The sequence below is a fragment of the Cetorhinus maximus genome, chromosome 12, assembly GCF_964194155.1.
Source record: "Cetorhinus maximus chromosome 12, sCetMax3.hap1.1, whole genome shotgun sequence".
In the NCBI taxonomy this organism is placed as follows: domain Eukaryota; kingdom Metazoa; phylum Chordata; class Chondrichthyes; order Lamniformes; family Cetorhinidae; genus Cetorhinus; species Cetorhinus maximus.
The window spans coordinates 44,462,209-44,474,850 of record NC_135890.1 but is presented as its reverse complement, the minus strand read 5'-3'; the positions used below and the strand labels follow the sequence as shown (position 1 = coordinate 44,474,850).

Genomic DNA, 12,642 nt, shown 5'->3' with positions numbered 1-12,642 from the left:
TGATTTCTTGTAGCATTGCTCACTGAACAAAATATGTTTCATTCTGTTAATTTGGTAGATGTTGTGCATATGGATTTTTCAGAAGACAATTGACAAGGTACCACAAAGACACAAGGCAAAAAATTATTAAAAGGAGTGCAGCAGCATAGACAGGTGCCAAGAGAAAGTAAAATAGACAAAAGGAGTAAATAGGTGGAGAGTGCGAGAGGAGGACACTAGAGCAGGCAGCCAGCAGCACCTAGAGGATCTAGTCTGTCTAGAGGATCTAGCATCTAGTCTATACTCAAGTAGGAGTAAGGGTGGAATAAAAGCAAGGGTCCATATTCTATTTAGTTAAGATATGTCTGGGGAGCTCAGTCCCATGATTTACACATCCTGCACTACATGGGAAATCCTAAACGCTCCTGGCCGTCTGGATGACCATGTGTGCTGGAGGTGCCTCCGACTGGAGCAACTCAAGTTATGGGTTTTGGAACTTGAGCGGCAGCTGGGAGCACTATGGTGCATTCATGAGGCTGAGAGATTCATGGATAGCCCGTTTCAGGATGTGGTCACCTGACAGCTTAAGGAAGTGCAAGCAGAATGGGAATGCATGTCCGCCAGCCAGAAGAAGGGACCAGGCAGGTAATGAGGGAATCCCCCTAGTGCATCTCACTCGCAAACCATTTTTCGGCCTTAGAAAACGGTTGGAGTGACAGTTCCTCTGTGGAGGCCAACCAGAGCCAAGGCCAAGGCACTGTGGGTGGTCCAGCTGCTCAGGGTTGGGGGGAGAGAAAGAAGTGCGGAAGGACAATAGTAGTAGGGGATTCATTAGTGGGGGGAGTAGACAGGCGCTTCTGCAGCTCTAGATATAACTTCAGGATGGTGTGTTGCCTCCCGAGTGCCAGGGTCAAGGATGTCACAGAACTACTACAGGGCATTCTGAAGGGGGGAGGGTGAACAACCAGAGGTTGTGGTCCATGTTGGGACCAATGACATAGAAAGAAAGAGAAATGAGGTCCTGCAAGTGGACTCTAGGGAGTTAGGTAGGAAATTGAAAAGCAGGACTTCAAAGGTAATAATCTCTGGATTACTCCTGGTGCCACGCAGTAGTGAGTATAGGAACAGAAGGATAGAGCAGATGATTGTGTGTCTGGAGAGATGGTGCAGGAGGGAAGGCTTTAGATTCCTGGGGCATTGGGACCATTTCTGGGAGAGGTGGGACCTGGACAAGTTGGACGATGGAAAAGCTGGCGATGGAAAAGGATACGGAACAATCCAGAGTAAGAATAATTAACTGGGAGAAAGTCAACTTCAGTGGGGCAGAAAAATGGAAGAATTGTTCTGATGCAGTTAAATTGGAATCAAAGGTTGGTAGGCATGATTGTAACTGAACAATGGGCTACCTTTAAAAAAGAGATAGTTCGGGCACAGTCAATATACATTCCCACGAAGGGGAAAGGTAGGGCAAACAAATCCAGAACTCCCTGGCTGACAAAAGAAAAATTAAGATGAAGAAGAGAAAGTGTGCTTATGACAGATGTCAGGTAGAGAATGCAACTGAGAACTAGGCCAAAAATAGAAGGTTAAGCGGGGAATTGAAAAAGCAAATAAGAGAAGATAGTATGAGAAGAAACTGGCAGCTAACATAAAAGGAAATCTAAAAGTCTTCTAAATGCATATAAATAGTAAAAGGATGGTAAAAAGAGGAGTGGGTCTGATTAGGGACAAAAAACTGGATTTACACATGGAACAGGGTCATGGCTGAGGTATTTACTGCTAACTTTGCATCTGTCTTTGCCAAGGAAGAGGTTGCTGCACAGATCATGGTGAAGAGGAGGTAATTCAGACCCTGAAGGGTTTAAAATTGATAAGGAGGTATTGGTTAGGCTGTCTGTGCTTAAAGGTCAAAAGGCACCAGGACTGGATGAGATGCATCCAAGGATACTAAGGGAAGTGAGAGTGGTCAGTTGCGGAGACACTGGCCATAATTTTCTTAGGCTCAGGGGTAGTGCCAGAGGACTAGGAAAGTGCAAATTTTACACCCTTGTTTAGATAAAGGTTTAAAGATAAGCCTAGCAACTACAGATCAGCCAGTTTAACCTCTGTGGTGGGGAAGCCTCTGCAAACGATTATGCGGGACAAAATTATTAGTCACTTGGGCAAATATGAGTTAATTAAGGAAAGCCAGCATGGATTTGTTAAGGGAAAATCTTGTTTAACTGGCTTGCTTAAGGTTTTTGATGAGGTAACAGAGTGGATTGATGAGGTAATGTTGTTGATGTGGTGTACATGGACTTCCATTTGGTAAAGTGCCCCACAACAGAATTGTGAGCAAAGTTACAGCTCATGGAATAAAAGGGATAGTAGCAACATGGTTACGAAATTGGCTGAGTGACAGGAAAAATAGAGTAGTGGTTAACGGTTGTTTTTCAGACTGGGGGAAGGTTTAAAGTAGAGCTCCGCAGGGGTTGATGTTAGGACCCCTGCTCTTCTCAATATATATTAATGACCTGCACAAGGCACAACTTCAAGACATGGAAGTATTGGGAACTGTGAGGAGGGTAGTCAAAAAGACATAGACTGGTTGGTGGACTAGGCGGACAAGTGACAGATGAAATTTAATTCAGAAAAGTGTGTTGATTCATTTTGGTAGGAAGAACACAGAGGGCAGGTTTTTCCCCCCTTTGGGGGGGAAGTTGAAGTATGGGCACGCGGAGGCAGAGGCTAATTAAGGCCCGCCCAGCATGATGTCCGCAAGGAAGCACTATGCGCTCCCTGTGTGGGCGTGGGGAATCCCTAAACCTGAGAGTACACTCTTTCGCGCATGCGCATGAAAGAGCGCACTCATCTCCCTGAGGCTATGTGCTGCCTTGGGGAGATCTTCTCTACTGTACAAATTATTATAAATAGAAAAAAAAAATCCCTGACATGTCCCCTCATGTGACACTGTCACGAGTTGGGACATGTCCATAACTTATCTTAAAACTTTAATTAAAATTTTTAAAACCTACATGAACCTCATCCCGCCCATGGATGAGGTTTCATGCTTTTTCTAATGCCCGCCAGGGCTCCCAGCCTGCCCGACAACCTTAAGGTTGGATGGGCAGGTCCATTAATTACTTAAATGACTCTGTCAATGGCCTCAATTGGCCGTTGACAGGTCGGTGGGTGCACAGCTGATTTTGTTGAGCCCCTGCCTACCTGAAAATTTAAATGGGGCGTGGTGACGTCGGGAGTTCCGCCCAGCGTCACCGCGCGTCACGTCATTTTATGCATCGGCAAGCGGGCTCCGCCTCCCGCTCGCCGACAGGAAAATCCTGCTTAGAGAGACAATATAAAATAAAGGGTACAATTCTAAAGGGAATGCTGGAGCAGAGGCACCTGGCTGTATATGTGCATAAATCTTTGAAGATGGTTGGACAGGTTGAGAGAGAGTGGTGAATAAAGCATACAGCATACTGGCTTTATCAATATGGGCATGGAGTTCAAAAGCAAGGAAGTTGTGTTAAACCTGTTAAAACACTGGTTTGGTCTCAACTGGAGTATTGCGCCCAATTCTGGGCACCACACTTTAGGAAGGATGTGGAGGTATTAGAGCGGGTGCAGAAAAGATTCATGAAAATGGTTCCAGGGGATGAGGAATTTCAGTCATGCAGAAAGATTGGAGTTGAGACTGTTCTCCTTGGAGAAGAGAAATTAAGAGGAGATCTGATCGAGATATTTAAAATCGTGAGAGTTATGGACAGAGTAAATTCTGTTCTCATTGGTGGAAGGATTGAGAACCAGACGGCACAGATTTAAGGTAACTACACAGCAAGTGGTTAATATCGCGAATGCACTGCCTGGTAGTGTGGTGGAGGCAGGTTCAATCGAGGCATTCAAGAGGAAATTGTATTATTATCTGAAAAGGAAGAGTGTGCAGGGCTATGGGGAGAAGGTTGCAAAGTGGCGCTAGATGAATTGTTCCTTCAGAGACCCAGCAGAGACACAATGGGCCAAATGGTCATTTTCTGTTTTGTAACTATTCTATGATTCTATGAAATGATGCAGACATTGGTAGAAGTTGAGTGGTACTGAAGTTCGTTGATGCAAAATTAAGGATTATGGCAAACCATGAAGAAGATGCAGAATGACATTTTTATTATTGCGGCAGGTATTGACATTAGCTGAATGAAGGTTTGTCCAGGAGCTGCTGAAGTTTGTAGAAAAGAAAGCAGAGTATTGGAGCTGGGGTAAGTCAAGGGGGATGGTGAGCAGAGAGGGTCATGGTCTGGAAAGATGTGGATGGCTTGCATTTGGAAGCACATGAGAAGAGGTAATGGCAATGATAGTTGGATTGCCACTGAGTTCAAAACTCCCCCTCACTCAATGCTGCTGTGCATTTCTTACGGGACCTTCTACCCCAAAAATCAGGGAACTCCTTTGCAGCAGAGTAGATTTGGGGGAAGATAGGGCATGCCCCTTTTTATTGCACTTTCTGGTGTATGGTAAGTTTAAAGGTCCAGTCTGAATGTTAGTGAATGGTGAGCGGATGAATGGGTAAGTGAATGGGTAGGTGGTAGGGAAGCTAATTGGGTAGGGTAGGTATGTGGGTAGGGTGGGTAAAGGGTTAATTGGGTGTGGTTAAGATGGGTGTGGGGAGGTGATAGGTGGGTGGGTCGTCAGGTAGGGTCAGCGGGGTAGCCAAATGGTCAGGGGTAGTTGGGTCAGGTCAAGGGGGGGTGTAGTCGGGCAGTCCGGGGATAGTTGGGTAGGGGTGGGTAGGGGTAGTTGGGTCAGGGGGCTGTCAGGTCTTGTTGCAGGGCATAGTCAGGGAGAAGTCAGCTTGGGTCTGGTTGAGATGGGGGGGGGGTGTAGTTGGGTTGGGGGGGTGGTCAGGTTGGGTTGGGGGGGGTGGGGTAGTTACATGGGTAGGCTGGTTGGGTTGAAGGGCTGATTGGGAGGGGCTTACCCAGATGTTAGACTAGGTTTTAATCTGTCTGTCTAACACTTCCTGAGTAACTACCCAGGTAAATAATGTGGAACTGTCCAAAGTCTGTCTGTCTAGCTCAGAGTCGGAGACATTCACGGAGGCTTCCAAGAGAGCAGGAGAATTGCCCTTTGGATATTGAAACTTCCCCGGCAATTCCCACATAGGTTCACGTGTCAAGGCTTCCACTGGGTCCCGACGTGCATCTTCAGTCACATGTCTGGACTCCGACGATCCAGAGACTGGAAGATTTGGCTCAGTGTCAGCAATGTTAAGCTATGGCCTGGTACCAGTAGCAGGATGACCTGGATCAACAAAATACAATGGATGACTAGAATATGGGGAAATGTGGAGAGATGGTTGGGTTGTGAAACTAGGAACACTTGGTGACAAAAAAGGCTGGCTCATGTAATGACATGTGGGGAATATCCGGGATCCATTTTATACAACAGTTTAAAAATAACACTTGTAGTTGATTTACTAGAACAATTTGCCAATACTTATTCTCTATAATTTTGTGAAATTATAAAATGCTAGGTCAGAAGTTTTTCAACTTTTCTGCTGGGTGCCCCTTCCAAATATTGACACCCTTCTGGGTACCAGATTTCAGGTAATGTTGGCAATTCAAAGAAAAATAGTGCTTTCATGGCAGTAAAAAAGTATATAAAAAGAAATAATGCCCAAGTAAGTTAACAAATGGAGAAAAAATATTGGCATTTGGTATTATGAACTGGGAATGTAATTTGCTGTAAAAGCTTTCACCAACTGTGATTTGAACTCTGTTCACCAAGTTAACTTCCAAGTGGTAAATTCATATAGACATACACATTTAATGTTTGGAACTGAATTGATCTACTTTTTAATTTTCATTACCTCAAATGTACTTTCATTTGAAATTGTTTCCTGAAACAAATTCACACTGAGCATTTATATTTCATTTACAATATAATTGTTTATTGACTCAATAGATCTCAAATTACTAAATTTGTAATTTCAGCTAAGCTATATTGATCGGTGATTATGATGACGCTTAAAATGCTGCATTTTAGCATGACATTCTCAACACACGAATACATACTACCAAATAATTGGAACATAGTGTGATTCCTATTAATATGGTTACCATTTCTCAGAATCTGATATATTTATTCAGGTATGAAAGACTAAAATATAAATTTAATTAATTCTTCCATTACTGTACTATCGAGTTGCTGAATCTTAGAACTAGATTCTGCTAGCAAATTTGGTGGTAATGGAAAATATTTGATGCAACAGAACATAGTAAGCGTACATTTTTCTTTCCAGCTTTTGTAAGGGGGTAGGTACTCACCACAGAGATGGCCTGTGAGTAATGGAAAGTAATGAGATCCCGGAATCCTTTGCTGTTTGAAATATCTTGCCTTCAACGTCAATGCTTACAGCACTTGTGCATTCATCTAGCAATGCATATTTTGGTCTAAACAAACACATTATATAAACTTAGTATAGTACAAAAGTCATTGGTACATTTTCAATGCATATATGAGCTTTTTTCTTTTGTTAAATTGCAGCTATTCAGCCCAACTAGTCCATGCCATTTTTATGCTTCATGTTATGATACAGCAGTTGGTAAAGGCTGAGTTGTTTAAATCCCAGAGGGCAACTTGAGCAACTGTCAGCTATATTTTCAATTGGAATGTTTGAGATGCAGCTCTGAATTCAGGAATAAGGCCACCGAGCCTCCAAAGGTTTTTTATATAAAACTAAACATTTATTAACTTAACAACAAATTAAACACATACACGTCTACAAACTACTACCATAATAACTTTTAAACAAATCCCCAAATTAATCACTCCCAGGTAAATCTTCACCAAGGCAACAGTAATTCATAGACTTTAAATAGACAGAAGGCAAAGCACATTTGACCTTATGAATTCAAAATGAGGTTCCTTGCAATTTGGTTCCTTCAGTTATAGGCTTACAGGCTGGTTAGATCTTAAATGCCTCTGCCTTACACATAAAAGCTCCTTTCTGTTTATACCTAGCTTTCCCCTTGAATATAAATTTTCCATTGTATTACTAGATTTTTAATTTTTCCTCTCCAAACAATAATATCCTTTCATTCCACCAATTTTATTAGTAATATAAACACATTGTTTGGCGTCCCCTAGCCAGGTGCAAGATTTTACCCATTCTTTTGAATGGTTTATTCAACAAATGCAAATTTACACTTTACCTTCTCCCCCTTAGGTTTATCTAATTAACATTTCAAAGCTACCATTCATCAAAGCACCCAGACTAGCTGGCTTTAATCCAATTAAGCCACACACAGACACAGACCCTACTACAACTCCACTTTAAAAATAATTTCTAATAACAGTTTAGACATTAATATCTCTTCATGACATCCAACTGAGACTTCTCCTACTCCTCTTCATCAAACCCTATCAGCATAAACTTTTATTGCTTTCTCCCTCATGTGTTTTATGTCTTAAGTATTTTTCGTCTCAATATGACTGTAGTTCTTTACTTCACCACTCTCTCTTCCAATTCCCATTTTCCTTATGGGCCCATATTGCTTCATCTTGCCAATCTGATCCAGCCAAACACAAATTTGGATGTGATCGCTGTCAGTTCACTAGAAACGTCCAGTCATTGTGAAATTATGAATAAGAAATCTAATTAAGAAATAAGGAAAGACTTGCATTTATTTAGATAGTGCCTATCATGGCCATAGGATGTCCCAAAGCAATTTACAGCCATTGAAGTACTTTTGAAGTGTAATCACCATTGTAATGTAGGAACCATGTAGCCAACAGGCACACAACAAGCTCCCATGAGCAGCAGGTGGCAAAGTCCATACGCAAAGCCAGCAACATTCACCGTTGAAGCAGCTACAAAAGATTGGAGTGCCCAGCCTGCTGCTGAAAACTGGTCTGCTGCTCCCACTGCACAGGCTCCAGAATGGGGTGGGGCTACCGCGGATTGCTCCTAAGACTGTGGTCGGAGTTGACCAGCAAACTGATCTATCCTGTCTGCATTTGGTTGAAAAGAAGGAAATAAAAATAATGACCAGATTTTTAAATATGATGACTGAGCGATAAATCTTGGCCAAGATGCCAGGAATAACTGACCCACTCTTCTTGGGAATAGTGCCATGAGATCTATTATACCCACCTGAGAGGGTAGACAAGGCATTGGTTTAACATTTCACGCAAGAGACAATGGGTTGGACTTTCAACTGCCAGTAGCGATGGGAACAGGTCATAGAGTCAAAGGAGTCTACAGCACAGAAAAAGGCTATTCGGCCCATTGAGTCTGCGCCGGTCAAACAAGTACCTAACTATTCTAATCCCATTTTCCAGCACTAGGCCCATGGCCTTGTATGCCTTGACATTGCAAGTGCACATCCAAATACTTCTTAAATGTTATGAGGGTTTCTGCTTCTACCATCCTTCCAGATTCCCACCACCCTCTGGGTGAAAAAATTCTTCCTCACATCCCCTCTAAACCTCCTGCCCCTTACCTTAAATTTATGCCCCCTGGTTATTGATCCCTCCACCAAGAGGAAAAGTTCCTTCCTGTCTACCCTATCTATGCCCCTCATAATTTTATTCACCTCAATCATGTCCCCCCTCAATCACCTCTGCTTCAGGGAAAATAACCCCAGTCTATCCAATCTCTCCTCATAACTAAAACTCTCCAGCCCAGGCAACATCCTGGTAAATCTCCTCTCTACTCTCTCCAGTGCAATCACATCCATCCTATAATGCAGATTTCAGAACTGCACGCAATACTCTAGCTGTGGCCTAACCGGTGGACATGCACACCAAGGTCCCTCTGATCCTCAGTACTTACCAGGGTCCTACCATTCATCATGTATTCCCATGCCTTGTTTGTCCTGCCCCAGTGCATCACCTAACACTTATCCGGATTAAATTCCATTTGCCACTGATCAGCCCATCTGGCCAGCCCATCTATATCCTCCTGTAGTCTAAGGCTATCCTCCTCACCATTTACCACCCCACCAATTTTCGTGTCATCCACGAACTTACTGATCAACCCTCCTACATTCATTTATATATCCGTTTATAAATCATTTATATATACCACAAACAGCAAGGGACCCAACACCGATCCCTGTGGAATCCCACTGGACACAGGCATCCAGTCACAAAAACATCCCTCGACCATTACCCTCTGCTTCCTGCCACTCAGCCAATTCTGGATCCAATCTGCCAAATTGTTTTGGATCCCATGGGCTTTCACCTTCGTTATCAGTCTCCCATGCGGGACCTTATCAAAAGCCTTGCTGAAGTCCAAGTAGACTATGTCAAATGCATTGCCCTCATCTACACACCTGGTCACCTCTTCGAAAAATTCAATCAAATTTGCCAGACATGACCTCCCCTTAACAAAACCATGCTGACTGTCCTTGATTAATCCCTGCCACTCCAAGTGTAGATTAATTCTGTCCCTCAGAATTGCTTCTAATAGTTTCCCCACCACTGAAGTTAGACTGACTGGCCTGTAGTTCCCTGGTTTATCCCTTCCTCCCTTCTTGAATAACGGTACCACATTGGCTGTCCTCCAGTCCTCTGGCACCTCTCCTGTGGCCAGAGAGGTATTGAAAATTACTGCCAGCACCCCTGCTATCTCCTCCCTTGCCTCACTCAACAGTCTGGGATACATTTCATCCGGGCCTGGAGATTTATCTACTTTTAAGCCTGCCAGACCACTTAGAACCTCCTTCCTTTCTATGCTAATTTCTTTAATTATATCACAGTCCTTCTGCCTGATTTCCACACCCACGTCGTCCCTCTCACTTGTGAACACTGACACAAAGCATTCATTAAGAACCCTACCTAAGTCTTCCGGCTCCACACACAAATTACCACTATGGTCCTTAATGGGCCCTACTCTTTCCCTAGTTATCCTCTTACTCTTAATGTACTTATAAAATAACTTTGGATTTTCCTTTATTTTACCTTCCAATGTTTTTTCATGCCCCCTTTTTGCTCTCCTAATTTCCTTTTTAAGTTCCCCCATACACATTCTATGCTCCTCTAGGGCTTCTGCTGTTTTGAGCACTTGGTATCTGTCATAAGCCTCCCTTTTTCTCTTTATCCAATCCTGTATATCCCTCGACATCCAGGGTTCCCTGGATTTGTTGGTCCCACCCTTTGTCTTTACTAGAATATGTTGGCCCTGCACGCTCCCTATTTCCTTCTTGAATGAGTCCCACTGCTCTGACCTAAAAGTAGCTGCTCCCAGTTCACTCTGGCCAAATCATATCTGATCTTATTAAAATTGGCCTTCCCCCAATTTAGAACTCGGATTTCTGACCCATCCTTGTCCTTTTCCATAACGACCTTGAATCTAACGGAGTTATGATCACTATCTGCAAAATGCTCCCCCACTGATACCTCCACCACGTGCCCGGCTTCATTCCCTAAAATTAAGTCCAAGTCCGCCCCCTCTCTTGTAGGACTTTCTACGTAATGGCTTAAAAAGCTCTCCTGGATGCATTTTAAGAATTCCGCTCCCTCTAAACCTATCACGCTATGACTAACCCAATTAATGTTGGGGAAGTTGAAATCCCCCACTATTACTACCCTATTATTTTTACACTTCTCTGAAATGTGCCTACATATCTGCTCTTCTATTTCTCTCTGACTGTTTGGGGGTCTATAGTACACTCCCAACAATGTTTTCTGTTTTTCAGTTCTACCCATATGGCTTCATTTGAGGAGCCTTCTAAGGTGTCATCCCCCCTTACTGTTGTAATTGATTCCTTGATCAATATTGCGATACCCCCTCCTCTTTTACCTCCTTCCCTATCTTGCCTGAAGACCCTATATCCTGGAATATTGAGCTGCCAATCCTGCCCCTCTCTCAACCATGTCACTGTGACAACAATGACATCATACTTCCATGTGTTAATTTGTGCCCTCAACTCATCTGCCTTATTCGTCAGACTCCTTGCTTTAAAATAAATACCATCCAACCTTGCTAAACTCCCTTGTGCCTTAACTGGCCTATAATTTCTATGCCTTCCAGACTCACTTGCTCTCTCTTCGAATTTTGGCTGTGCACCTCCCCCTGCTGAACCTCCTCTCAGGATCCCATCCCCCTGCCAAGTTAGTTTAAACCCTCCCCAACAGCACTAGCAAACCTCCCCACAAGGATGTTGGTCCCATTCTGGTTCAGGTGCAACCCGTCCGCCTTGTACAGGTCCACCGCCCCCAGAAATGGTCCCAATTTCCCAGAAATCTAAAGCCCTCCCTCCTGCACCATCTCTCCAGCCACACATTCATCTGGGCTAACCCCCTATTTCTATACTCACTGGTGCGTGGCACCGGAAGTAATCCAGAGATTACTACCTTTGAGGTCCTGTTTTTTAATCTGCTTCCTAACTCCCTAAATTCTACTTGCAGGACCTCATCCCTCTTTCTACCTATGTCGCTGATACCAATATGTACCATGATCTCTGTCTGTTTTCCCTCCCCCTTTAGAATGCCCTGTAGCCGTTCAGTGACATCCTTGACCCTGGCACCAGGGAGGCAACATACCATCCTGGAGTCCCATCAACGGCCGCAGAAACGCTCATCTGTTCCTCTTACTATTGAGTCTCCTATCACTATTGCTCTTCCCCTCTTAATCCTCCCCCCAGTGCAGCTGAACCACTCACAGTGCCATAAGCATGGCTGCACTCCCCAGAGGAACCATCACTCTCACCGTTTTCCAACACAAAGAAACGGTTCTCGAGCGAGATACACCCTGGGGATTTCCTGACTAACTGCCTGACACCTTGCTTCTGACTGATGGTCACCCATTCTCTCTCTGTCTGCACTTCCGTAAGCTGTGGGGTGATCACGTCTAAAAACGTGCTATTCACGAAACTCTCAGCCTCGCGGATACACCTCAGTGCCTCCAGCTGCCGCTCAAGCTCTGAAACTCGGAGCTCAAGTATCTGCAGCTGGTGGCACTTCCTGCACACGTGGTTGGTCAGAGCATAAGAAGCATCTAGGACTTCCCACATGTTGCAGGTGGTACATAACACGAAAAATTGGATAAAAACACTTACCCACTACTCACCAATCAGCTCTCACTTTTGTGCTGACATCACTTTTTGAAGCTTCTCCGCACTCGCACTGATTCTGATCTCTCCACCCCTCTCTCGCGCTGTCTTGTGATGTCACCCTTGTTATTTTCAACAAGAACTGACTGCAGGACAGTCTTCCCAGACTGCTTCACTGCGCTGCTGACTGCAGGACACTCTTCCCAGGCTGCTTCACCGTGATGCTGACTGTAGGACACTATTCCCAGACTGCTTCACTGCGCTGCTGACTGCAGGACACTCTTCCCAGGCTGCTTCACCATGATGCTGACTGCAGGACACGCTTCCCAGACTGCTTCACTGCAATGCTGACTGCAGGACACTCTTCCCAGGTGTGAGCACAATCTGAAAATTGTGTTCCCAAAGGGCGGCAATGGATCCTGCCACCTCCAGGAACGTTCGCAATTTTCAAAGGCCTGCAAGGGGGAGGGAAAGGTAAACCAACTTGCCACCAACAAATAGCCCCTTAAGCTCTTTATTGAGCTTGTCAAGGGGCCTGTCCAGAACAGAATAGGATTTTCAATCTTTTTTTCCAGATGAGGCTGAACAGTCTGGTGCACGGTAATGCACAGCTGTCAGGGTTGCCAGT

The 12,642-nt window shown here is 44.2% G+C and overlaps 1 protein-coding gene across 3 annotated transcripts in view; it reads right to left on the bottom strand.

Moving 5' to 3' along the window:
• abcd2 (ATP-binding cassette, sub-family D (ALD), member 2) overlaps positions 1–12,642 on the bottom strand; it is a 146,073-nt gene that overhangs the window by 3,308 nt on the left and 130,123 nt on the right. For all 3 annotated transcript variants that reach the window (XM_078553517.1, XM_078553519.1, XM_078553521.1), the window contains one exon: positions 6,282–6,407. In XM_078553517.1, coding sequence (XP_078409643.1) covers positions 6,282–6,407 — 126 coding nt within the window. The remainder of the gene's footprint in view (positions 1–6,281; positions 6,408–12,642) is intronic.